This window comes from Microcaecilia unicolor, chromosome 13 (assembly GCF_901765095.1).
Source record: "Microcaecilia unicolor chromosome 13, aMicUni1.1, whole genome shotgun sequence".
Classification (NCBI taxonomy): Eukaryota; Metazoa; Chordata; class Amphibia; order Gymnophiona; family Siphonopidae; genus Microcaecilia; species Microcaecilia unicolor.
The window spans coordinates 49,086,312-49,114,162 of record NC_044043.1 but is presented as its reverse complement, the minus strand read 5'-3'; the positions used below and the strand labels follow the sequence as shown (position 1 = coordinate 49,114,162).

The window sequence follows — 27,851 nt, the reverse complement described above, 5'->3', positions numbered from 1 at the left end:
AAAAAAAAAAAACAAACAGAAGAAAATAATTCAGTATCTGTGACTTTAAACAGCGATTTTTCTTGTCAGATTTAATTTCCTCCATTTTCTTGCGTTTTGGCGGCGGCAGTTTAAACAAATGAAAAAAAAAAAAAAGAAGGGTGCGAACTGCGTAAGCGCGGCCACCTGTTTTTTCCGATATGGCTTAAAAGTTCAAACAGCTGCTGTCGGTCAGCGTCGCGCAGTTCACGCAGCCGGAACGTGTAAATTTTGCTCTCCCTTCAAGGTTTCTTCGGGTCCGGTGCTGCCTCCAGTTTTTTCGGGGCCTTTTTCGCCGGCTGTTGTTTCTTCGCCATTCCACTGGGCTCCGCTTGTTCGGAGGTGTCGGGCGCGCTGTCGACGATCGCCACAGGGCCAGTGGAGCGAACGGCGGCCATTTTGTTTCTCCCTCCATCTTATCAGTCGGGGATCTCTCTGCTGAAGGTAAGGCTGCAGTTCATAGAGCAGTTCGGCTCCAAGATGTGTACACTTTTGTATGTGCTGAACGGCGTATTCTAAAATGCTCTTCACATCAGCAGGCAATATTTGGTTGAAAGGGGGCTCCTTTCATATATGGATATATAACAAGCTTTTCTTCTTTTAAATTTCTATGTATCACGGGGCTGTTAACACTAATTTTTTCTGGTGCTCAGTCATTTTTCATTGCCTGGTGGAAAATCTACATCTTATCATAATATCATAATTCATTTCAAGCATTTTCCTCAATAGCTGTAGTATTATACAGTGTTTTAAGAACTTTAGAAACTTTCTCTATAGGCATAGAGTAAATTTCTGTCTTTCTCATTCCCTGGTGAATAGGACTACATTGTCTAAGAGTCAATTGATTGGTACTTTGCAATTCTGACCATAATATCTTAGTTCCTTTCAAGCATTTTACTCCATGCCTATGATGTTATATAGTGTTTTAAGAACTTAACAGACACTCTCAATGGCTGTAGTGTTATACAGTGTTTTCTTTTTCCGACTTTAAGAAGCCTTCTCTAGAGGCATACAGTATATTGTTCAGATGCCATGGGGATATATCAGCTCTTTCATATTCTCTGAGGGACAGTGCTGTCTACCAAGCTCCCAGTCACTCAGCTGCCTTAGCAGGCATGCTTTATTCATGTCTTCCCTTCTTTTCCAACTGCCTTGAAGCCTCTCATTTTTCATTTTAGCTTTCTTCTGGTTTTTACAGGACATATGGTCACTTAGAGAATAAAGTCATCCTTTCACTTAAAGATAGTGGACGGTCCTCAAACCATCTACTCGTGTTTGTCTCTACTCTATCAGTTCAGCATTGGCAGATTATAAACATCCTGGTTTGGTCCAGTATGCCTATACATACCATCTGCTATCTCTTCCTCTTCCTTAGAGACCTGATGTTATATCAAGCTTTCTTGAATTCAGATACAGTCTTGTCTACACTGCCTTCACCAAGTGGCTGTGGCACAACTTCACTTTTTTCGTTACAGGTAATTTCCAAGTTTGTCCTTTTTCATTTTCATTCTATGCGCCTTCACTCCAGAGTGTTCTTTCAATTGGAAGGGGATTCACTCACTTCCTGTGTATTTATACCATAGGTACATAAGTATGGTTATGCTGGGTAAGGCCTAAAGTCCATCAAGTCCAGCATTCATATCTAATGGGCATAGGTACATAAGTTTTGCCATTCTGGGGAAGCTCAAATGTCCACCTTTCTACAGCCAGAACAGCATTAAAGAAAAGAAAAAAAAAAAAACCTCTCACGAGAGTATCGAACAGAAATCTCTGCTCCAAAAGCAAGGCTTTGCAGTAATTCTGCAAACTAACACATACAATATTTGCCATGGCTGTTCACCACTAGGAACACCGGGGACCCTGGGCCTAGGTTCGGTGTGTTAACCTGAAACAAGCTCAACATTCATATCTATTGGGTGTGAGTCTGGTACTACTACTACTACTTAACATTTCTAGAGCGCTACTAGGGTTACGCAGCGCTGTACAAATTAACAAAGAAGGACGTTCCCTGCATCTCAGTGAGGGAGGACGCATGACCGTGGTACGTGGATTAGTGGTATGTGGATTAGGGAGATCCAAGAAATTACAGGCCGGTGAATCAGACGTTCATACTGGGACAATTTATTTCTGTCCGGAGCGTACTACCATAGCTGGTGGACTCCTATATTCAGAACTTTCTATATTCAGAACTTACCCAACTATGGAACGCCATAGAGATAGGGTTGGAGTTTGTAGCCCTATTTAACTGGTGTCCTTGGTCACCCTTCCTCTTCTCCTCAGGATCCAGAGAATGGCTAGTTTTTTGCTTATGCATTAACCGGTCATTTTCAGCAGTACTCTCTCTTCCGTTCTTTTATAGATCTAAGAGGATGTTCATTGCGCTCTTAGGGTCATTTCATTCTTACCTAGACGACTGCCTAATTGGAGAAAGTCTTATCAGCAGAGTTCTCAGGTCACGCACCGGGTGTTGCATTTCTTACAGTCTCTAGGTTGGGTGGTGATTGTAGCCAGGCCTCTCATTTGATCTCTCATTTGATCTCTCATCAGATATCTCTGATTTTCTCTTTGTTTAGTCAGGTTGGCGCACAGTCTTTTGTCTCCTCTGCAAACATCCCAGTTTATATTTTTCTTGGTGACCTTGGGCCTTCGGCCATTTCCTCGCTCTATTCTGCAGAATGCAATTTTACTTTCTAATGCCCAAGAAGGAATTTTCCTTCATCCTATTGCGAATCTCAGGGTCATCAATCGCACTATTTAAGTGTCATCTAGTTATCTCAAGAACCTTAGTTCTGTCATTGGGATGCTTCGTGCAGTACACTTTTTGGCAGAAGCTTGTTTGTATATATTTTTTTTCTGGGGGACCTCAGCAATTCGTTTTACCTTCGGGTGAATTTTGTTTTTCCTACTGACAAACAAGGCGGAGAGAGCTATGTTGGTCCTTGCCATGGCAATGGGTTATGTCATCCGCCAAGGAGGAGTTAAGAGTATACTCTTGAGTTTGTACTCATTTTTTCTTAGTTGTGTCACCCTGCATTTAGGTGAATGGACTCTCATTTTTTCAGCCTTACTTCCTCACTGCGACACTTCAGGGCTATCTCTTTTTGCCTTCAGGCTCACGAACATTTCTTGCTTCTTCCGTTCAGCAACAGTCTTGACGGAGACAGGGACAGATGCCAACGTCCAGCAGGGGTTTTTCAGCCTTCTTTATGCGTTTCTTCCATCATCTCACTAGGTGTTTACGCAGAACCAAGGCACCCTTCTACATCCAGACCCCCAGTCACTCAAACTTATGGCGTGGTTACTGGGTCTGCAACATCTTTGATATTTTCGCAGGAAGTACTTCAAGTTTTAATTGCTTCCAGACAGAAATCTACATTAAAGTCCTATGAATCAAAGTGGCGACGGTTCACTCTGTGGTACTCCTCTCGCCACTTCATTCCACAAACAGTATCCATTTTGCATGTTTTGGAATATCTTCTGCATCTTGCGAAATCTTGTCTGTCTTACTCATCCATTAGAGTTCATTTGGCAGCTCTATCAGTGATGCATGATACTGTTGACAACCGCACGCTTATGCAGCATCCACTGTCAAAGCGGTTTCTTAAAGGAGTCCTGCACCTGTACCTCCCGCTTCGTCCACCAGCTAGGTGAACTAGGTGAACAGACTCTTAAAGTTCTGTTTTCTAGTAGCCATAACTTTTTCTATAAAGTTTTCCTCTTCAAGCAGTGTTTCCCAGTAGCCATTGCAGCAAGTAGATCTATGTGTGGAATACTTCTACGGTTGGTAACTTCTTTTCGGTCTGCTGTAGTTTAAAGTTTTCACCTTTCCCAATCGGTTTTTTCTTATTGGTTTTGTCCTTCTAGCCAGTAGGCGTAAAAGTTTTTCATTGTTTCTAACCCGCTATATCGCGAAGGATCAAGGAAATGAGAATGTCTATTTCTCTTCTCGCTGAGAGGGCAGTTCCACAGCGTATTACAACATATTCCACAACTTCAGAAGCGGGCTCTATTCTTACTACGTCGATTTTTGGTGCTCTCGGTGCACATTGGTAAGTTGGCAACTTAGTCCTAGTTTCATTTTATTTTGCTCATTGGGACACACTACATGTTAGTTGTCGCCAGGTGGCCTATGCAGCATGAACATTTCTCTGCAGTTTTCATAGGGTCCCTCCCTTCAGATTACTGCTTTGGTACTTCCCATCAGTCCAATCCTGGTCCGGTCCGGAGGGACGCTAAGGAAGGAGAAATTAGATCTTACCTGCTAATTTGCTTTCCTTTAGTCCCTCCGGACCAGACCAGGCCCCTCCCATGTTCTCTCTACTCTTTAGCTTCTTTTATTAAGTAGGAAGTGTATTCAGTAGGAAGTGTATTCATTCCTTTACGATTCGTGGAACAATACTATATATATACAGAACTTTACGTGGTCTATACCACTTCTCTGGTGGTTGCTGGTGAGCTCAATTGCTGGAATCTATCTATAAAACCTTAAATACGCCATACCACTTCTCTGGTGAGAGTTGTGGCTGAGCTCAGTTGCTGGAATATCTATAAAACCTTAAATATGATTTACCACTTTTCTGGTGAGAGTTGCTGGTAAGCTCAGTTGATGGAATATATATAAAATCTTAAGTGGGCCATACCACTTCTCTGGTGAGAGTTGCTGGTGAGCTATAAGACAAGTGAGCCATACCACTTCTCTGGTGAGAGTTGCGGGTGAGCTATATTATACGTGAGCCATACCACTTCTCTGGGGAGAGTTGCTGGTGAGCTATATTACATGTGAGCCATATCGCTTCTCTGGTGAGAGTTGCTGGTGAGCTATAGTACAAGTGAGCCATACCACTTCTCTAGTGAGAGTTGCTGGTGAGCTGTAATACATATCGGGCCATACCACTTCTCTGGTGAGAGTTGCTGGTGAGCTCTGATACTTGGCATTGCCGAGTGCTTTGTGGCTGCTAGGATTCCATACGGCACAGAAGGTCTTTCTTTCTTTCCTGCTTTGTTATTCAAATACTGAGGCTAAGGTCACATGGCCAGGGCTCCTATTGGCTCTCTAGAGTCAGAGTTTTTTTCTCAGTCTCCACCTGCTGGTAGGCGAGCACAACCCATCAGTCCAATCCTGGTCTGGTCCGGAGGGACTAAAGGAAAGCAAATTAGCAGGTAAGATCTAATTTCTCCTTTCCTATGTGGACAATATTTTTATATTGCTGACAACCAATTTTACTGCAGATTAATCTTGTTAATATCTTTAACTGTATCAGGACTGTATCAAGAAGGTAGAACATTGGATCGTATCTAATATGTTAAAACTATATACTACCACAAATACAATATTTTTATTTATTTATTTGCACATTTATATCCCACTTTTTCCCACAGATATGCACACTCAGTGACTTACAATGTACTGATAAGGCTAAAGCCAGACCAGTTGTTTTACAATTACATGAATTAGAATAGATAAATCCTCTAATTGGTACTAAGTAGTCTATTCCCGTATAGGAAATAGCAAACAAGGGATTTTTTTTAGGGTTCAGGAACATCAAGATCACATGAAAAGTATGCGCTTTTGAAGGGGTGCAGAGAAAGAGAATTACTGAGTGCTCCACTACTATCAGATATTTTAAATTTAGTTTAAATACTTTGCACAGGCTAAGCAAAGCAGATGAAATTGGATGAATGATTAGTTTTTAAATATGAAAACAAGACTTGAGGAAAGAACTTGAAAGTAAGATCTACTTACTGCCTTTTTGAAGACATTCATTTAAGGCAGTGTACAGCATGAATAAGTTGAAAATGGGCAGTAGATAAGTACGTACATAATGCCATACTGGGGAAAAGACCAAAGGTCCATCGAGCCCAGCATCCTGTCTCAGACAGCGGCCAATCCAGGTCAAGGTCACCCGGCAAGCTACCCAAACGTACAAACATTTTATACATGTTCCTGAAATTGTGGATTTTTCCCAAGTCCATTTAGTAGCGGTCTATGGACTTGTCCTTTAGGAAACCGTCCAACCCCTTTTTAAACTCAGCCAAGCTAACCGCCTTCACCACGTTCTCCGGCAACGAATTCCAGAGTTTAATTACGCGTTGGGTGAAGAAACATTTTCTCCTATTTGAAATTTACTACACTAGTTTCATCGCATGCCCTCTAGTCCCTAGTATTTTTGGAAAGTGTGAACAGACGCTTCATATCCACCTGTTCCACTCCACTCATTATTTTATATACCTCTTTCATGTCTCCCCTCAGCAGTCTCTTCTCTAAGCTGAAAAGCCCTAGCCTCCTTAGTCTTTCTTCATAGGAAAGTCGTCCCATCCCTGCTATCATTTTTGTCGCCCTTCACTAAGTCCTGCTACATTATATGCAACTGGTGTTAGCTCTTGTGTGTGTGTGGGAGAAGAGCCAAGCTTTCATCTGCTTTCCTAAGTAGAGTAATCTTCCGTTGAGCAAAGCCTTTCAGGGAGTACATTGCAGAGTGTGAGGGCTACTCTGGAGAAAGCTTGTTGGTGGTTGCCTCATAGTGTGATGTCTTTTTGAAGAGGGTGTGGTTAGAGATACTCCTTAGGAGGACCTTGGTGACCTTGGAGGTGTGTAGAGAAAGATCTGTTCAATTACTCTGGTCCAGTTCCTTGAATGGCCTTGAGATCAGACTTATGGCCAGATGCACTAAACCTAAAAAGCCAGCAACTTGGTTTTTATATCAATCCTAGTTGGTTTAGCGAGCAAGGAGTAAAACGCGATATGCACAAAGGGTTCTCAGAGCTCTTTTCCTATCACTGTAGCAGCTAACGAAAACGGAATGCAAAGCTATTATGAGCTAATAACTATGCAAATGTGCATGCAAAGCGATGCACAGCTGTTTTCTGACCCGATGCACAGAAGCAGCCCTTCCTTTACTGTTGAAAATTAATGGGAGGTCTGGAGCTGTCGGTCCTGACAATTCTTGCTAGTACTTCACAGCTGCAGGGTCCTCTTGTGCAGAAGACATGTGCAATGCGCGCTTTTGTCAACAAAGGCTGCCCGAGAGAAAAGCAAGGTGGGGAGAGGGAACGAGAGAGCAGAAAAGTCTTTGCCCCACAGCTGGCTGCCCTTCCTGTATGCTATGTGCAAGCAGTTCCAAGCGAGCGCGCACAGAAGAAAAAAAGCTACACATTGTACTAGTCCTCTCCAGCCAGGCATTGCTGCTGCTGAGCTTGCCTTGCGTTGGAGGTGGGAAGGTTTCTGGATCTACCTCTCCCCCCCCCCCCCCCCCCCCCAAAGGCAGGAGATTGCAGGCTTCTGGCATCAGCAGACAGTGCATGCTCAGCTCGCCAACTGGCGTCCCCCATATCATATGCAAATGAGCTGGTTCTCAAAAGCAACAAGCAGCTCATTTGCTTGTGATTTTTCTCTTTGGCAATCCCTCTGTATTTCCAAATCAGTAGCAATTACCAACTTGGAAATAGATGCATTATTAACGGGAACTTTTGTGCATCTGGGCCATAGAGTTTTAAATGTAGCCTTGTATTGTACTGGCAGCCAGTGACTTTTGTAGAAATGGTGTGCTGTGATCATGCCAATTAGAACGCTCTGTCAGTGTTGCTCCAGCATTCTGAATCAATTGGAGCTGGTGCAAACCTTTTTTAGTTAGACCAGGGTAGAGTGCATAGACTCTTGATGATATGGTGTGAACCAGTGTGGCAGGCCTTGCCACTTTGTATGGAGAAAGGCATCTTCTGAAGGTTGCTTGGATTTTGGGGGATCAATGTAAATGTTGAGTCTAACTGTACCCCAAGATTCCTGATTTGTGATTAGGGGAAAGTTTGTGTCTCCCAAAAGGGATTTTGATGTCAGGTATGTGCCCACTTGTTTAGAGACCCACAGGAACTCAGGTTTGCTTGGGTTCAAGCAGTTTGTTGTACTTTGGACTGTTTTTGAATTGCTGTTATAGTCAGTTTATTCAGGGCTGTAGGAAAGTGTAGCTTAGAGGGTATGAGTAGCTGCATCTTATCTGTGTAGTTGTAGAGGTGAGTACCTAGAGTCAGCCCAGCCAGTGGTTTGATGTAGATATTGAACAGAATAGGCAATAGTGTTGATCCTTGTGGTACCCCACAGATCAGCACCCATGGTGACCATGAGGAGCTGCTGAACAGCCAGTGATGCTAGCATACAATGGTTCACATTGTGAAAAGCTGCTGAGAGATCCAGCAGTACTAACACTGAGGCCATTCCCCCCACCCCCCCCCCCCCAAAACCCTTCTCAGTTTCTAGTAGGGATATGAGGACCATTTCCATTCCATAACTAGAGCTGAATCCAGATTGAAATGGATCTAGCCAGTTTCTCTCTTTAGTCAATCGCTGAGTTGAACACACTTTTTCTTTTAGAAGTTAGGAAATTGATTGTTAGATTCTCGCCGGTAACTTTTGAGCTTATCCTGGACAAGTCTGTTTAGCAAAGGATGCACCACTGCCATTTTAAAATCTTGTTTGTAATAGCCTATTAGAAAAAGAGCAGTTCACAGTGTCCCTTCTATGAGGCCACTGCCTGCTGCACCTTCTTTTGATGGCAGGGGTTGAGGGAGTAGGTAGTTGGTGTTTAAAGAGTAAACTAGCAATTTACTTGTTCCACTCCATTTATTTTATAGACCTTTATCATGTTTCCTCTCAGCCGCTTCTGTAAACTGAAGAGCCCAAACCTTTTCAGCCTTTCCTTGTAGGGGAGTTATTCCATCACCTTTATCATTTTGGTCATCCTTCTCTATACCTTTTCTAGTGCAGCTATATCTGAGATGTAGTGCCTAGGATCATACAGTCTTTGTATTCCCAGTCTTGAGATCATCTTGCAATTTCTCACAATCCTCTTGTGATTTAAAAACTTTGAATAAATTTAGTCATTAGCGATTTTGATCCCTTCACGTATTCCTATTTCCTGGTCATGTATAAGCATATGAAACAGTAGCAGTTTGAGCACATATCCCAGGGGAGATGATATTGACCGTTTAATGTTTTCTTATCTTTGTAACCAGCTCTCCATCCACAGTAGGACATTGCCTCCTATGCCATGACTTTTTAATTTTGTTATTGTTACAAGAAATGATTTATCTTGGGGGAAAGAGCTCTAGAGCACTCGCTACTGTTTATAATTTAAGAGCAGGTGCTGTATTTATAAGTTTTAGGATATTAATTTCTCCACCAATCACCAAAGGTGATAATTGCAATAAATTAAATAAATTAAGTATATATAAAAGATACCATATACTCAGAACACAAAGAGACCGTATTTTTAGCTTTAAAAAGGTTGATTTAATATACAATTGCACATGAGAGGTAGGTTTTAAGAGATCTTTACAGATAATCTGTGCTTAAGTAAGGCAAGGTAGCAGGTCTAGATCAAAAGTTATGTTACTTACAAGTCCTTGTTACACAGTATGAACAGCATTAGGTAAGCACATGTTCAGGACAGGAGGGCTTCTGCAGTGAGTGGATCTGAGTTGCTTGCAGTTGAAGAGAATCTGAATCTTGGGGAAACAGCTTTTGCTTTTATATCTTGCAAGCTGCAGGAGGATATGCCATGTGGATCTTTGTCCTGGTTTCCTGGTTTCCACACGACCTTTGGGCATTTGCAAAGCATTGTGGTATCTTGGTCTCATGTCTTATGACATCACAAGACTTGCTGTCTGGATCTTGCTGACAAATGGTCTTTTGATGTGAAAAGGCTTCCTGCTCAGTCTCTGGAGCAGATACACATTACAAGTCCTTCCTTTCTGCACATGTCTGAAAGCTGATGGGAGGGGCAGGTATACCTTTGACAAGCAAATGTCTTGTTTATGGTTTCCCCTCTGAAGTCTTTGTTATCAATAGCTGGAGTTATGCCTTCTCCAGACTATCTGTCTGCTGGTGGAGATGTCTATGTGATTCTTTAAGTAGCCACCTTAGTCATGCTTTTGTTCAGTCTTTTTAGGTGGGAGGGCAGAGAGAGTTTTATTTCTCTTTGAAGCACAGTACCCTTTTGGTCTCTTAATTGTCTTTGTAATTAACTAGTCCTACTACCAGAAATTCCCAAGGAAAAGGGGAAAGAAGGTACATCTTTTAAAAGCTGCCTTTTTATATTGATAAAATAATTCTGACAATTGGCTTATACCATAACATTATGAGTCTCTTGAGGCACTTCATCAAATGCAATCCAGATACCCTATATCAATTGGCTAACCTTTGTCAGTGTGTATATTCACCCCTTCAAAAAAAATTGTAGGAGATTGGTGAGGCAAGGCTTATTCCTTTTTGTTCATACCAGACCAGTTCAGATGAATGGATTGTGTCCATCTACCAGTGGATGGAGGGAGACAGAAAAAAAATTATTTCCAAGGAAATAATCCCTTAAGGGTATCATGCAGCCTGGAAAGTTCAGTATTTTTCTCTGTCTCCAAGCGGATGATAGTCGGATTGTGCAGCTTTTGTGTGCTTGGCTTAGAGTGCAGTCTTCATATGCAGAGTTAGAATCTGGCTTTTCCAGAGAGTAATGGCAGGGTATTGCCATTGTCTCCATTGCACCCCTTATCTAAGTGCTTCAGCATGCGTATTCTGGTCTGGAGGGCCTATGCCTCTTAGGTGTAGGAGTCTTGAGAGCTAAATGTCTTCCTTCCTGGTCTGGGTAGAGTATTGGTATGTCTCTTGGACAGTAAGGATGGTAAAATTTGGACTTCCCTTGAGTTCTGCCAAAACAATCAACAGGTAAGAAAAACAACAGATATTTATCTTTCTTTTTTTCCATGCCAGACTGACTAGTCATGAATCCATGGCAGTTAAGGGCTCTGTCTGACAAATTCAAAAAGCTACAGTGAATATTTTATAGCCTACTCTTAAGGGTGGTCATAAACTTAGTGATCATGAAATTATTTTTGTCTATCGGGTTATGCTTTGGTGTTGAATTGGACATGCAAAACATAACAATTGCCCTCAGTTGCTTTAGCTTTGACATAGGATACTGAGGAGCTGAAGGCAATATTAGCCTCCTATAAGGGGACTGAAGTCAGAGCTGAAGGCAGTACTAGCTCCCTATAAGGGTACTGAAGTCAGCTCTGAGTGCTAATTTTTTTTCCCCTACTGGCAGGGATCATAATCTAGTTGTTTAGAAGGAATCAAAATTTAACAAGTCAGTCCAAATTTCAGCTTTGAGCTGCTTGGAACTTCTCTTTCCTGCTTTGATTGCAGGATGCCATAGTAGAGGCTAAATTTCATTACAGACATGAGGCAGCTATGAGTAATTTTGGTCCTCTTGTTAAATCCATTATGTTTTGGGTAGATCTGCTTCATTTTAACCTGTAACTGAACAGGGCTTAGCTGTCAACTTTCTATCAGAGACTTGTTACAATTTGTATTCCTTCCACCCCCCCCCCCCCCAAAAAAAAAAAAATTATCTCTCTATATTAAACGCACCTCCAACGTTCCACTGAAGCCTCCCTTTCCCAACGTTCGAAAGTGAGGCGGCTGAGACCACTTTTTTGCTCCATGACTGTCTGCCCCGCCCACGCGTCAAACGTGATGACGCAGAGGGCGGAGCAATAACACTCATGCAGCAAAAACGCTCAATGATGCCCCCCCCAAGCCACCCACCGTCGCGTTGCTTTGCTGGCGGGGGACCCAAAATCCCGCCAGCAGAAGTCCTGTGTTGTCTGAGTCTGACTCCTGCAATCTACGGCGTTGCTAGGCTGTGCAGGCAGGGCTTCTGTGCGTCTGACGTCCTGCACGTGCAGGACATCAGACGCACACAACCCCGCCCTGCACAGGCTAGCAACGCCGAAGATCGCAGGAGTCAGACTCAGACAACACAGGACTTCTGCTGGCGGGATTTTGGGTCCCCCGCCAGCAAAACTACGCAACGGTGGGTGCGATGGTGACGATGGGTGGGAGGTCGGCGGCCACGTGCATCGCGGTGGGTGCGATGGCGGCGGCGGGGGGGGGGGGTGCATCGCGTGGAGGAGGCGCTAAGCAGGATCCCCCCCCACAACAAAACTATATGGCAGCCCATGGAGGGATGAGGTGTTGGGTCTGGCTGGCTGGAGGGAAAGCATAGGAAGGGCAGGAGGGGATCAGGGGATTTTTCTGAGAATCAGAGTTAAGCAATTTTGAGCTGTCCTAATTTAACCCAGTGAGCAATGTGGGTGATCAGTGCTGAATATCGTTGGCACTCGCATAAACCACAGTGCCTGCCCAGTACTGTCCACAGCGCCCCCCACCCCCACCTCCCCAAAAGTCCCTTAAGCTAAAGTTCAGGCACAAGGAGGGGGAGGATGAGGGCCGGAAGAGGTCCAGAGACCACAGATGGAGGCGGGGAGGGGGTCCTCACAGCACAGACGAAGGGGGAGGGGGGATCCACAGCCCTGACAGGAGGACAGCAGGGAGACATAAGGGGGGGGGGGGGGAACACTGACCAGACAGGGAGATGAGGGATCCTGCGACAACACAGTGGCACAGGCAGACGGAGGGGGTTCTTCGAACACAGAGAGGGAGGGGGGGGGATGTATCTCTGTCAAACACACTATCTCTCAAACACACTCACTCTCTCTCTCACTCTCACTCTGTGTCTCTCTCACTCTCAAACACTGTCTACAACACACGCTATGTCTCACACTGGATCACATTCACTATGTGTCACACAGTCACTCTCAAACACTCTTTCACTCTCATACACTCTCGCTGTGGCTCACATATCCACTCAAACACACTGTCAATCTCACACACAAACACACTCTAACAGACACTTGCAGCCACACACATTCAATCTGTCTCTCTCACACAGTCACTCTCACACAAACTCTCTCAAACATACACACTCCGAGGAAAACCTTGCTAGCGCCCGTTTCATTTCTGTCAGAAACAGGCCTTTTTTACTAGTATATATATATGCATTAAGATTTTACCTGGAATATATGCTTTAAAATTCCAAATAGTTAAATGAATTTTCAGCTTGTTAACATGCTCTTCATTAATCTTTGTCCATTCTTTTGGGAATATTCTGCAATCTACCACATGGTTTGTCTTTTCTTTTCCAGTGAGCACTTGTCCTGTTCTTTCACCTTTTTCCTGCACGGTGACAGCAATGTTTGTACTAGTGTGGAAATCAACCAGCACCAACCTGTGTATCTTCTCAGTGAGGAACATCTTAGCCTTGCCCAGCAGTCTAACAGTCCGTTTCAAGGTAGGGGTTACCGGTGGTTGATGATTTGTTTTATGTTTTTGGGAGCCACATACTCAAGTGTGAACCAGTGGATTTAACTTTCTCAGAACAATAGAATGATAATTGGAATTTATTTCCATTACTATTCTGGTGGTGTAAATTCCATTTTTCATACTTGGGTTCTACTTGCAAGTTGTGATTTCTGTTTTCACAAAGAGAGAACCCCCCAACTTCCTCAAACTGCCCCTCATGAAGTGGTTAGGAAGTAATACAGGAGTGGTGCTTGGCTCCTTTTTTCCCTCAGATACCTCTGTAGGATGCCTAATCTCTACAGTTCATGGAGATGAGTTTAAAAAAAAAATGGCCTCCTGCACTTCACTATTGCTGCACACACTATTCTACATTGTAATTATAGTCTCCTTCTGTAATACTGAATTGATTACCTTTTTTTTTTTATAAAGACTGAGCATCTGTTAAGTAAGTTTGTGCCGTTTGCCTCCAAACTTCAAAGCTAATTTTGATTATTCTACACTCTTACTGTGCAATGCTTACGGCTTAGAAAACTTGTTTTCTTCCATCATATAATCTTGTAATGAAATGAAAGTGGCTGAAGTTAGAGACAAATGAGAAAAGCATGAAGAGTATGGCTCATATTCTTTCCAACCCCTCTGTGTATGTGTGTTCTATGTATGTACTGCATTTGTAACATAGTAGATGACGGCAGATAAAGACCTGTATGGTCCATCCAGTCTGCCCAACAAAATAAACTCATAGAATAAGGTATGATGTGATACTACATATGTATACTTGACCTTGATTTGTCCTTGCTATTTTCAGGGCACAGACCATAGAAGTCTGTCCCGTCACTGGCCTTGTTCTCCAGTTATGGAAGCTGTGTAGGGTAGTGAAGTGGGTAGTTTTTGGGGCCCTGGGGCTGGTCAGAATCGGACACACCACCAAGGGAGACAGGAGGATTCAATGTTCTTGTGCGTACCGAGGGGTGTCTATGCTCGGCATCGGGCGAATGGCAAGAAGCACGGGCATTGATCCCCTTCAATGCATCATTCTGGGAACACCACAGCACTGAGAGAGTCGGTACTCGAAAAGCATCAGAACCGGGAGGACTGCTCCCCCTTTATTGAAGATTTGCCTACGTGCAGGTCCCCAAGTAGTTGGGACCCATCACCTGGGTTGACACCGATAGTTCAGCAGGCTCTCTCCAAACCGATTCCCCAGCTTTTACTGATGTCGACCCTCGATGAGCGTATTCTAGCTATGCTCCAAGAGCACTTGGGGCTCCTACAGCAGAGTTCATTGTAATTGGGGGTGCTTGCGCCAGCCATGACTCTACCAACACCTTCCTTGCAGGGCCCTCAGCCTGTGGTGACGTCACCAATGCCTGTGCTGCTTGTGGTATCAGAGTTGACAGCCACCCATGCGAGTACTTCCCTTGATGTTGGTGGAGGAAGCATTGCTGGAGTCGAAAGTGGAGCCTGCATCTCGGCACCATTCCAGGCAGAGACGTAGTTTCTCATTCCCAAGGCAGGCACGGTCTCTGACCTCACGTGAGGAGTTTCTTGCTAATTTCTGATATGGACCACTCATGGATGTCTGATTATGATCTTAGGTACTTCTTGGAGAAGTCCTATGGTATTCCATGAAACCCCTCCCCATCAGAGTAGAGATGGAAATATCCACTAGAGTCTTTTTTTTTTTTTTTTTTTTTTTTTCCAGCTTTTGTGAAGGAGATGGCGGCTGCCATCCCAATTAAGTTGGAAGTGGAGGATGAGCCCAGGGCTGAGATGTTTGAGGTCCTGGATAATGACTCCCCACCTAGAGAGGCTGACTACTGTTCTTCACGAGATCTTATGTGATGATCAAGTGAAGAATTGAGGCGTCCTCTATCTGTCCCAGTGCTCTCAAAGAAAGTTGGCACCATGTATCAGATTGAGTTCACCTGGATTTGATCAGCCATAGTTGCCTCATTCTCTGATGGTGGAGTCCATGCTCACAGGCCAGAAGTTCCAGGGACTTTGCCTTGGTGCTCCCAGGCAGAGACGCTTGAACCCTGGGCTCATTTGGGCATAGCCTCAATGCTCATTTCCTGTGTACAGTCATACCAGCTTTACAGGAGCCTTTACTTGCAGACCTTGGTACACAGTATGACTGATTTTAGCAGATTCCCTCCCAATGGAGTAGGCCAAATCTGTTCACCAGTTGGCCAGGCAACAGAAGGCTTGTCGTAAATTTCTGGCCAGGAGTGCATATGATACCTTTAATGTTGCTTCCAGAATCTCTGCACAGAGTATAGCAATGCACAGACTCTCATGGATGCATGTCTGTGACTTGGGACCCTGTGGTCCAGCAGAGATTTTCAGACACCACTTGCCATGGAGATAACCTTTTTGGAGAGAAGGTGGAAAAGGTTGCAGACCTCATCAAGAAACATACCACCATATGCTCCCTGTGTCGGTCAGCCTTCCGGAGGTTTGCCATTTAGTGTGAAGGCAAGTTCAATTTGTTAATGCTATTTCTGTGTAGAGGGTAACTCCATTTCTGGACAGCCTCTAGTTTGATTCATGTGAGGTTTGCTTTTGACAAAGCCCCCTTTCAAATTTCTGCCTGTCATTCATATGTTTTTTATGTTTTTTATCGCCTCAGCAGTGCACATGACCAACTTCACTCTTTTATTGGACATTCAACAGCACCCAAATCCTCACTGGCGATAATATTTTATTAAACTGTTTCTTCATTTACTTAACTGTTCATTTTACTTTTTAATTTTTAATCTCTAAGTTACTTATAAGCAATACTTAACTTGCACTGAATGGTCAGACCAGGGGTTCAACAATGCCCGACATGCATGTTTCGCCCTAAAAGGCTGTGTCAAGGGCTCCCCCTTAGCCGTTCTTAGTACCAGCCTCGCAGTGTTTTCTTTCTGGATTTCCTCCTCCTTAGCTGGTACTAAGAACGGCTAAGGGGGAGCCCTTGACACAGCCTTTTAGGGTGAAACATGCATGTCGGGCATTGTTGAACCCCTGGTCTGACCGTTCAGTGCAAGTTAAGTATTGCTTATAAGTAACTTAGAGATTAAAAATTAAAAAGTAAAATGAACAGTTAAGTAAATGAAGAAACAGTTTAATAAAATATTATCGCCAGTGAGGATTTGGGTGCTGTTGAATGTCCAATAAAAGAGTGAAGTTGGTCATGTGCACTGCTGAGGCGATAAAAAACATATGAATGATCTCTATATGATATATGGTTAAGGTGGAGGTTAAAATCATTTCTCCGAGGACAAGCAGGCTGCTTGTTCTCACTGATGGGTGACGTCCACGGCAGCCCCTCCAATCGGAAACTTCACTAGCAAAGTCCTTTGCTAGTCCTCGCGCGCCCGCGCGGCCGTCTTCCCGCCCGAAACCGGCTCGAGCCGGCCAGTCTTCTTTTGTCCGCACTCGGTACGGTCGTTTTTTCGCCGTGTCGAGCCCCGGAAAGTCGACCTCGCGCGTCCAAAGTTTTTTTGAGCGTGTTTTTTCTTCGGAAAAGCTTTCTTCTAGTGCGGGAAGTGCTCCGGAAACCCTCCCCGGGTTTCGTGTCAATCCTCCCCGTACTTCCAGCTTTTTGCCCCGATAAGTTTTCTTTCGTCGTCGGGGTAGGCCTCTTCGGCCTCGGTCGAGATTTTTCTCCCTCTAAATTTTGGTGCTTCAATTTTCGCCATTTCGGCTTTTGATTTCGCCGGCGTGATTTTTCCGCCCATGACATCGAAGCCTTCCAGCGGCTTCAAGAAGTGCACCCAGTGCGCCCGGGTTATCTCGCTCACTGATCGACACTCGTCGTGTCTTCAGTGTCTGGGGGCTGAGCACCGCCCTCAGAACTGCAGTCTGTGTTCCCTGCTTCAAAGGCGGACTCAGGTAGCGAGACTAGCCCAGTGGAACGTGTTGTTCTCGGGCTCTTCGTCGGCATCGGCACCGGGATCTTCGAGTGCATCGACGTCGTCAGCGTCCAGACCATCTTCCTCGGCCGCCCTTGCTTCGAGTGCATCGAGGCATCGGGCCTCTGCATCGGCGCCGAGACATCGGATAGCTGCATCGACGTCGGTGGTACCGGGACCTCGTCTCCTGATGTCGTCGGACGGTGGTGCATCGAGTGGAGTGCAGGTGAGGGCTGTCCATTCCCCTGCTGGTGGCGGTGAGCCCTCGGGTGGGTCTCCTCCTACCCTGAGGGCTCCTGCGGTACAGCCCCCCCGAGATCGACCCTCTTCGGTCTCGGCCCCGAGGAAGCGATGGATGGATTCTACGTCCTCCTCGTCGGTGCCGGGGAGCTCCGGTGACATGCTTCGGAAGAAATCGAAGAAGCATCGACACCGGTCTCCTCCCCGTGTCGGCACCGAGAGCTCTGGGTCGCCGAGGGATTCGGCACCCAGCAGGCATCGGCACCGAGAGGACCGCTCACCCTCTGTTCAAGAGGTGTCGATGCGCTCCACTCTGGACAGCCCGGAACAGCCTCCTCGCCCGGAACAGGTTCTGACGTCGACGCCTGCATCGACCTCTCAGCCTTTTTCTGCAGCCACTCTGAACGAGAGCCTCCGGGCCGTTCTCCCAGAGATTCTGGGAGAGCTGTTGCGCCCTACCCCTCCGGTACCGGCGGTGCTTGCGCCTCCGGTACCGTCGAGCGTGGCGCCGGCTGGCCCATCGCCCAGGTTGAGGTCCCCGACGTCGGTACCGCGTGCGGTGCCGACCGCGGCCACCTCCCAGGAGGGCTCCCCGACTACGTCGGCGGAGGGAGCTTCGCCGATGCGGGCGAGGGAGTCTTCCTCTCGACGCCCCCGTCGTGGACGTGGTTCCACTGAGTCGAGCAGGGCGAGGTTGCAGACACAGGTTCGGGAACTTGTGTCTGACACCGAGGGTGAGGCCTCGTGGGAGGAAGAGGAAGACCCCAGATATTTCTCTGACGAGGAGTCTGAGGGTCTTCCGTCTGATCCCACTCCCTCTCCTGAAAGGCAGCTTTCTCCTCCTGAGAGCCTGTCTTTCGCTTCCTTTGTCCGGGAGATGTCTACGGCCATCCCCTTCCCGGTGGTTGTGGAGGACGAGCCCAGGGCTGAAATGTTTGAGCTCCTGGACTATCCTTCTCCACCTAAGGAAGCGTCCACTGTTCCCTTGCACCATGTCCTAAAAAAGACATTGCTTGCGAACTGGACAAAACCCTTAACTAATCCCCACATTCCCAAGAAGATCGAGTCCCAGTACCGGATCCATGGGGACCCAGAGCTGATGCGCACTCAGTTGCCTCATGACTCTGGAGTTGTGGATTTGGCCCTAAAGAAGGCTAAGAGTTCTAGGGAACATGCTTCGGCGCCCCCGGGCAAGGACGCTAGAACCTTAGACTCCTTTGGGAGGAAGGCCTACCATTCCTCTATGCTCGTGTCCAAGATTCAGTCTTACCAGCTCTACACGAGCATACACATGCGGAACAATGTGCGGCAGTTGGCGGGCTTGGTTGATGCTCTTCCCCCCGAGCAAGCCAAGCCTTTTCAGGAGGTGGTCAGGCAGCTGAAGGCGTGCAGAAAATTCCTGGCCAGAGGAGTTTATGACACTTTTGATGTTGCGTCCAGGGCCGCTGCTCAAGGTGTGGTGATGCGCAGGCTCTCATGGCTGCATGCCGCCGACCTGGAGAATAGACTCCAGCAGCGGATTGCGGACTCGCCTTGCCGTGCGGACAATATTTTTGGCGAAAAAGTTGAACAGGTGGTAGAGTCTCTCCACCAGCGGGACACCGCATTCGACAAATTCGCCCGCCGGCAGCCTTCAGCCTCTACCTCTACAGGTAGACGATTTTTCGGGGGAAGGAAGACTGTTCCCTACTCTTCTGGCAAGCGTAGGTACAATCCTCCTTCCCGACAGCCTGCGGCCCAGGCTAAGCCCCAGCGCGCTCGCTCTCGTCAGCAGCGTGCGACTCAGCAAGGCCCCGCGGCTCCCCAGCAAAAGCAAGGGGCGAGCTTTTGACTGGCTCCAGCAGAGCATAGCCGACATCCAAGTGTCCGTGCCGGGCGACCTGCCAGTCGGAGGGAGGTTGAAAGCTTTTCACCAAAGGTGGCCTCTCATAACCTCCGATCAGTGGGTTCTGCAAATAGTCCGGCAGGGATACACCCTCAATTTGACATCAAAACCTCCAAATTGTCCACCGGGAGCTCAGTCTTACAGCTTCCAACACAAGAAGGTACTTGCAGAGGAACTCTCCGCCCTTCTCAGCGCCAATGCGGTCGAGCCCGTGCCATCCGGGCAAGAAGGGCTGGGATTCTATTCCAGGTACTTCCTTGTGGAAAAGAAAACAGGGGGGATGCGTCCCATCCTAGACCTAAGGGCCCTGAACAAATATCTCGAAAAAGAAAAGTTCAGGATGCTTTCCCTGGGCACCCTTCTCCCCATGATTCAGCGAAACGATTGGCTATGCTCTCTGGACTTGAAGGATGCCTACACACACATCCCGATACTGCCAGCTCACAGACAGTATCTGCGATTTCAGGTGGGCACACGCCACTTCCAGTACTGTGTGCTACCCTTTGGGCTCGCCTCTGCGCCCAGGGTGTTCACAAAGTGCCTAGCTGTGGTAGCAGCGGCACTCCGCAGGCTGGGGGTGCACGTGTTCCCATATCTCGACGATTGGCTGGTAAAGAACACATCAGAGGCAGGAGCCCTGCAGTCCATGCGGATGACTATTCGCCTACTGGAACTACTGGGGTTTGTGATAAATTATCCAAAGTCCCACCTTCTCCCAGCGCAGAGACTCGAATTCATAGGAGCTCTGCTGGATTCTCGGACGGCTCGCGCCTATCTCCCAGAGACGAGAGCCAACAACTTGTTGTCCCTCGTCTCGCGGGTGCGAGCGTCCCAGCAGATCACAGCTCGGCAGATGTTGAGATTGCTGGGCCACATGGCCTCCACAGTTCATGTGACTCCCATGGCCCGCCTTCACATGAGATCTGCTCAATGGACCCTGGCCTCTCAGTGGTATCAGGCCGCCGGAGGTCTAGAGGACGTGATCCACCTGTCCACGAGTTTTCTCGACTCCCTGTATTGGTGGACGATTTGCTCCAATTTGACTCTGGGACGTCCCTTCCAAATTCCTCAGCCACAAAAAGTGCTGACCACGGATGCGTCCCTCCTGGGATGGGGAGCTCATGTCGATGGGCTCCACACCCAAGGAAGCTGGTCCCTCCAGGAACGCGATCTGCAGATCAATCTTCTGGAGTTACGAGCGATCTGGAACGCTCTGAAGGCTTTCAGAGATCGGCTGTCCCACCAAATTATCCAAATTCAGACAGACAACCAGGTTGCCATGTACTATGTCAACAAGCAGGGGGGCACCGGATCTCGCCCCCTGTGTCAGGAAGCCGTCAGCATGTGGCTCTCGGCTCGCCGTCAAGGCATGGTGCTCCAAGCCACATATCTGGCAGGCGTAAACAACAGTCTGGCCGACAGGTTGAGCAGGATTATGCAACCTCACGAGTGGTCGCTCAACTCCCGAGTGGTGCGCCAGGTCTTCCAAGCGTGGGGCACCCCCTTGGTAGATCTCTTCGCATCTCGAGTGAACCACAAAGTCCCTCAGTTCTGTTCCAGGCTTCAGGCCCACGGCAGACTGGCATCGGATGCCTTCCTCCTGGATTGGGGGGAGGGCCTGCTGTATGCTTATCCTCCCATCCCTCTGGTGGGGAAGACTTTGTTGAAACTCAAGCAAGACCGAGGCACCATGATTCTGATTGCTCCCTTTTGGCCGCGTCAGATCTGGTTCCCTCTTCTTCTGGAGTTGTCCTCCGAAGAACCGTGGAGATTGGAGTGTTTTCCGACCCTCATCACACAGGACGAAGGGGCGCTTCTGCATCCCAACCTCCAGTCGCTGGCTCTTACGGCCTGGATGTTGAGGGCGTAGACTTTGCCTCTTTGGGTCTGTCAGAGGGTGTCTCCCGCATCTTGCTTGCTTCCAGGAAAGATTCCACTAAGAGGAGTTACTTCTTCATTGGAGGAGGTTTGCCGTCTGGTGTGACAGCAAGGCCTTAGATCCTCGCTCTTGTCCTACACAGACCCTGCTTGATTACCTTCTGCACTTGTCTGAGTCTGGTCTCAAGACCAACTCCGTAAGGGTTCACCTTAGTGCGATTAGTGCATACCATTACCGTGTGGAAGGTAAGCCGATCTCAGGACAGCCTTTAGTTGTTCGCTTCATGAGAGGTTTGCTTTTGTCAAAGCCCCCTGTCAAGCCTCCTACAGTGTCATGGGATCTCAATGTCGTTCTCACCCAGCTGATGAAACCTCCTTTTGAGCCACTGAATTCCTGCCATCCGAAGTACTTGACCTGGAAGGTCATTTTCTTGGTGGCAGTTACTTCGGCTCGTAGAGTCAGTGAGCTTCAGGCCCTGGTAGCCCAGGCCCCTTACACCAAATTTCATCACAACAGAGTAGTCCTCCGCACTCACCCTAAGTTTCTGCCAAAGGTCGTGTCGGAGTTCCATCTGAACCAGTCAATTGTCTTGCCAACATTCTTTCCCCGTCCTCATTCCTGCCCTGCTGAGCGTCAGCTGCACACATTGGACTGCAAGAGAGCATTGGCCTTCTATCTGGAGCGGACACAGCCCCACAGACAGTCCGCCCAATTGTTTGTTTCTTTTGATCCCAATAGGAGGGGAGTGGCTGTAGGAAAACGCACCATATCCAATTGGCTAGCAGATTGCATTTCCTTCACTTACGCCCAGGCGGGGCTGGCTCTTGAGGGTCATGTCACGGCTCATAATGTTCGAGCCATGGCTGCGTCGGTAGCCCACTTGAAGTCAGCCTCCATTGAAGAAATTTGCAAAGCTGCGACGTGGTCATCTGTCCACACATTCACATCTCATTACTGCCTACAGCAGGATACCCGACGCGACAGTCGGTTCGGGCAGTCAGTTCTTCAGAACCTGTTTGGGCTTTAGGATCCAACTCCACCCCCCGAGGGCCCTGTTTGTTCTGTTCCAGGCTACACTCTCAGTTAGTTGGTAAATTTTTTAGGTCAATCTCAGTTATGTCCTCGCCGTTGCGAGGCCCTATTGACCATGGTTGTTGTTTTGAGTGAGCCTGGGGGCTAGGGATACCCCATCAGTGAGAACAAGCAGCCTGCTTGTCCTCGGAGAAAGCGAATGCTACATACCTGTAGAAGGTATTCTCCGAGGACAGCAGGCTGATTGTTCTCACAAACCCGCCCGCCTCCCCTTTGGAGTTGTGTCTTCCCTTGAAGTGTATTGTCTTGCTACATACTGGACTGGCCGGCTCGAGCCGGTTTCGGGCGGGAAGACGGCCGCGCATGCGCAGTGCGCGCGAGGACTAGCAAAGGACTTTGCTAGTGAAGTTTCCGATTGGAGGGGCTGCCGTGGACGTCACCCATCAGTGAGAACAATCAGCCTGCTGTCCTCAGAGAATACCTTCTACAGGTATGTAGCATTCGCTATATGTGCCTTGTTAGGGGAGTAGTTACAGTTGAAGGGCTCTTAAAAAGAGAGTTAGTAGTGCCAAGTATGTGCGGTTTCAAATTTCTGCCTGTGTCATGAGACCTCAACATCCTCCTTACCCAGCTGAGGAAAGCTCGTTTAAAGCCACTCAATTCCTGTCCTCTGAAGTACTTCACCTGGAAGGCTTTGTTTTTGGTGGTAGTTACTTCAGCTTGCAGGGTCAGTGAGCTTCAGGCCCTAGTAGTAGATCCTCCTTATATTAAATTTCATCACAACAGAGTAGTCCTTCACAGAGACACCCTAAGTTCCTTCACCAAGGTAGTGTTGGAGTTCCATCTGAATGAGTCATTCATCCTTTAAACATTCTTTCCCAAACCTCATGCCCATCCTGGTGAAAGTGCACAGCATACCTTGGACAGTAAGTGAGCATTGGCCTTTTACTTGGAGCAGACTAGGTCCTGTGGATCACTCAGCTTTTTATTTCTTTTGATCCCACCAGGATGGGGGCTGCTATCGGTGAACACACAATCTCCAATTAGCTAGTAGATTTCATATCTTTTACTTGTGTCTAAGTTGGTCTGACTCTGGAGGGTCATGTCTGGTCTCACCATGTTGGAGCCATGACGATGTTGGTAGCCCACTTGATATCAGCCTTTATTGAAGAGATTTGCAAGGCTGTGACATGGTTTTCAGTGCGTGCAGTCACATCCCACTATTGCCTTGAGCAAGACACCCGGCATGACAGTTTGGTCAGACAGTTCTACAGAATTTGCTTGGGGTCCAGAATCTAACTCCACTCTCCTAAGCCTGCTTTATTTTGTTCCAGGCCTCACCTTCACAGCAGTATATGTTTTTAGGTCAATTAACATTTATTTTTTTTCCTTTTTTAACTCGCTATTGTGAGTTTTATTGTCCTAATGTATATGTGCCTGGTAGCTCAGGCTTCCTTCATGTGAGAATTAACTGGCCTGCCTCTCCTCTAAGAAAATGAAGTTACTTGCCTGTAGCAGGTATTTTCTGAGGACAGCAGGCCACTTATTCTTACACTAGTAAAAAAGGCCCGTTTCTGGAACGAATGAAACGGGCGCTAGCAAGGTTTTCCTGGGAGTGTGTATGTTTGAGAGAGAGAGCCAGAGTGAATGTGCGGGTGTGTGACAGAGTGAGACTGTGTGACTGTATGTGTGTGAGAATGAGAGTGTGTGACAGGGCCCCCTCCCCTGTTCCTAATGCCCCTCACCCCGTTCCCTCCCCTCCTTTTCCTCCTCCTTCCCACACTTTGGGTTCCTTAAGGCTTTCAAAAGTCTATGTACCCCTGTGGCCCTAACGCCCAGTATCCGGATACCCCACCGCTTTCCTCCTCACCCCTCCCCCAAGATGTAATACTTTCACAGCCTTCATTTAAAAAAAAAAAAAGTGTCCTATCTACCCTGTGTACAAATGCCCGGCATTCAGATTGTGTTCCTCTCGTAAATTTTCATTTTTCATTCATTCAGAACTTGCGCCCCCCCCCCCCCCCCCCCCCCCGAACACTTTTGGTTCCTTCAGTCTTTGAAAACTCTCCTATGTACCCTGTGTGCTAATGGCCAGCATTGAGATTGTTTACCTGTCCCAAATTTGCATGTCTTTCAGTCATTCACAACTCCCCCCCCCTTCTCCAGTTTAACACTTTCGTTTCCTTCAGTCATTCACAACTCCCCCCCCTTCTCCAGTTTAACACTTTTGTTTCCTTCAGTCTTTTAAAACTCTCCTATCTACCCTGTGTCTGTCATAATGGCCAGCATTCAGATTGTTTTCCTTTCCCAAATGTTCATGCCTTTCAGTCGTTCAGAACTCCCCCCCTCCCCCCATTTAACACTTTCGGTTCCTTCAGTCTTTTAAAACTCTCCTATCAACCCTGTGTCCTAATGGCCAGCACTCAGATTGTTTTGCTTTGCCAAATTGTCTGTCACTGAGGTCAGTGCGTGCCTGCCTAGCAGACCACTTCCGGCAGGCACGGTCCCAGGCACATCCTGTTGGAGGTGATAATTATTATATAGGATACCCTCCCACCTCTCCTTGGAGTTGTTTGCAGTAGCTGTCTGACTGGTCCCGAGCTTGCGAGTCAGGTGGGAATGAATGCACCTGCGCATGCGTGGTGGGATCACTACCACAAGCTTTTAAAGAAATAGTACACTGGACAGAGTTTCTGCACCGGGCGCTGTGGATAATGTCACAACATGTGAGAAGAAGTGTCCTGTTGTCCTTGGAGAATACTGCTACAGGTAAGCAACTTCACTTTTTTGAATTTGACACGCCTTTACCAGTTTTTTCCAGAGTTAATGGAGAGTTTTTGGAGAGTTAATTTGCCCCCAGACAGAGGGAATATTTTTGAGCCGTTTGTTTAATTCTTTACAATGTCTGTTGGGTTGGAAAGAATAAACAAGTGTGGAAAATATACACAGAATGGCTCATTGAATTTTTTTCCTGTCCCACTAAATGTGCATGCATATGTGTGTGTGATTGGGGAAGGGTTTTTTTGTGTGTGTGTGTACATGTTTGTGGGTATGTTTCCATTTTGGTGTATGTGCATGCTTTTTTCTGTCTCCAGGAGAGGAGGAGGCAGTTTGAAAGATTCAATTCCTTATTGTCTCATTAGACCAGTCCAGACCAATGGGTTGAGTCCCCCTATTAGCAGATTTGAGGTAGAGATACTAAACAATTCCAGCGACATAACCAGTATAAGGTTTGATGCAGCCTGGAATTCTTCAGTATATCTTTACCCCTAGCAGATGGTGTAGGTTAGTCTGGTGTGATCTGGTCCAGTGGGTCTTGTGTGTAGATATGACTCTCCTGGATGTGGTCCATAGCTTGTGCTCCATGAAGTTGAGTCCTTGGGACCAGTGTTGCTCCTGAAGTTTGGACCACAGTCCTTAACCCAGTCAAGCCTGGAGTAGTGCTGACCCCAAAGGCTTTCCATAGCGTCCCTCCGGACCGTCCCAGAATGTGACTGATGCTTTGTGCACGCCTTAAAGCAGGTGGAGACTGTGACTCTAGAGAGAGAGCCAATAAGACCCCTTGCCAGCTAGAGAAAGATCCAATATTCTCGGTCTTCAGCAGGTGGAAGGTGGTGAACCCTTCAGTCTCATTCATTTCTCTTTTCTCTTTCTCTTTCTGTGAACTAATTGATTCTGTTTAATCCTTTAGTTTGGTATTTTGTTTTTTTCTGTGCATCTGGTATTTAAAAAAAACAAAGCGAAAGCCTGTTGGTGGAGGCTGAGGCCCGTAGGGGGTTTCTTAGTGCCTTGGGGGGGGGGGGGGGGTCACACTCAGGTGGCTGGGTCCCTCCCCCATATACTCCCTGGCATTGGTGTGATAATCTGTGTTTACTTAAAAAAAAAATTAAAAAAAACAAACACAGAAAAGAAGGTACCTCAGGCATTTGGGGGGAAGAGCTTTAGAGGCAGGGTGAGGCAGCTGCTAAGGAAAAAAAAGAAAACATACCAGCTATCGTTATTGTGCAGTGATCAGCTGTTCGTTTGTGTGGACGAGCAAGGCAGCTCCCGTTCTTCCTTCTTGGTGGCTGGCCTTTCCTCTTCTCTGACCTTTTCTGGTCGCTGCACTAAAAGGGGGGGGGGGGGGGGAGGAACTTACCACCCTGGCAGAGAATCACTAAAAAACAGCCTGTTAAAAAAGGCTTACCCTACCGATCCAACATAAATCCCCACACCAGGCAACACAGCAAAACCAATGATAGTACTGGACAATATACAACCTTCCCTCCGTTCGACCCTCATGGTGCCTGAAACACTCCGACCTTGTATTCTCTACCGGACTTGGCGAACACCTTTACGGTACTATGTAAGCCACATTCAGCCTGCAAATAGGTGGGAAAATGTGGAGTACAAATGTAACAAATAAATCTCTGCAGCTATTCGGTCTCTGTGGCATGGAGTCGGCTCGAGCGGCTGTTGTAAGTACTGTACTGCGGTGGAGGTGTCTGCAGAGGAGGTAGCAGGGACTGCAAAGACATTGAGGAGGGGGCAATTCAGGCGTTTCTGGTGCGGTACTGTCGACTCTGATTTCAGTGGGAAATGCCACCATCTTGTCGCCTTCAATTTCTGAGTCCCTGCCTGCTTTGACGATGTCGCTGCCGGTGGGGAGTTCTGCTAATTTGCCTGCTGTGTCTGAAGGGGGGTTCCCTCCTGAGTTTGTATTGCAAATGTATCAGGCTTTTTTTCTCCACAAAGCGAATCCTGTGGAAGCTCCTGTCAAAAGGCCCCAGGAAGGTCAGTTAGTGTCTGCAAAACGGCTCAGACAGTCCTGGGAATTGGAGGAGGACTTTCTTCTGAGCTTGGCCAGGAGATACCGTCCCTGGAGGAGATGGAATTGTTTTCTGAGGGGCATCTACCTGAGGATTTTGTTCAGGCTGATGCTAGAGCGGAGGCTCTTCCTCCAAGGGAGGACCCCTTGGTGATGAGAATTTTTCATAAAGAGGATCTGTAGGTTCTCATTTCCTTGGTTTCCACTACCTTGTGTTTTGAGGAACAGGAGAATCCTGCGATGGAGGCAAGGAAAGTTGACTTACTGGGTGAAGGGTATTCAGCAGCCAGGTAATACCTTTCCTATGCATCAGGATATTTGGGACATTCAGGCGCAGTGGGAGGTACTGGATTCTGCCTTTCGTCCTGCTAAGTCTATGGTCTGGTTTTATCCTGTCCCAGATTCTGATAAAGCGCTGTTGCGGCCTCTGGTTGTTGACACGATAGTTTTGGTGGTCAGCAAACGGAATACAGTTCCTGTAGATGGTGGCACTACATTTAAGGATGTCCAGGATCGCCGTATCGAATCCTTGTTAGAGTAGCTTTGATGTCTCTGCTTTGGTGGTGCAGGCAGCTATTTGTGGTTCTTTGGCGAGAGCTTGCTTCTGCTGGTCTGAGAAGGTGTTGGATCATGCTTTAGATTACCTTTCGGCAATAGATACCGAAGTGGCAAAGCTGGAGATGGGTTCGGCCTTTTTGGTGGACGCTCTGTACGATTTGCTTCAGGCCTCTTCAGAATCTATGGCTTTATGTGTGGCGTCACACCACTCTCTTTGGCTGCGTGGCTAGTCAGCGGTAGCGGCCTCCAAGAGTAGATCCTAATTTCAGGCCTTTTTCTTGTTATATGAAACTGATTGATATATAATAGGTTTTATGATGGGAGGTAAATTATCTGAGGGAAAATCT

General features: G+C 47.1%; 1 protein-coding gene across 3 annotated transcripts in view; it reads left to right on the top strand.

Annotated features, from left to right (window-relative positions):
* The window catches only part of MED13 (mediator complex subunit 13), a 339,306-nt gene that overhangs the window by 50,423 nt on the left and 261,032 nt on the right, over nt 1-27,851 (top strand). For 2 of the 3 annotated variants that reach the window (XR_003939897.1, XM_030185828.1), the window contains exon 4: nt 13,051-13,196. Coding sequence is in view for 2 of the 3 variants with exons in the window: in XM_030185828.1 (XP_030041688.1) it covers nt 13,051-13,196 (146 nt within the window). In the remaining variant the exon portion in view is untranslated. Of the gene's footprint in view, nt 1-13,050; nt 13,197-27,851 lie in introns of those variants that run through there. The other variant, XM_030185830.1, reaches the window with a different exon arrangement.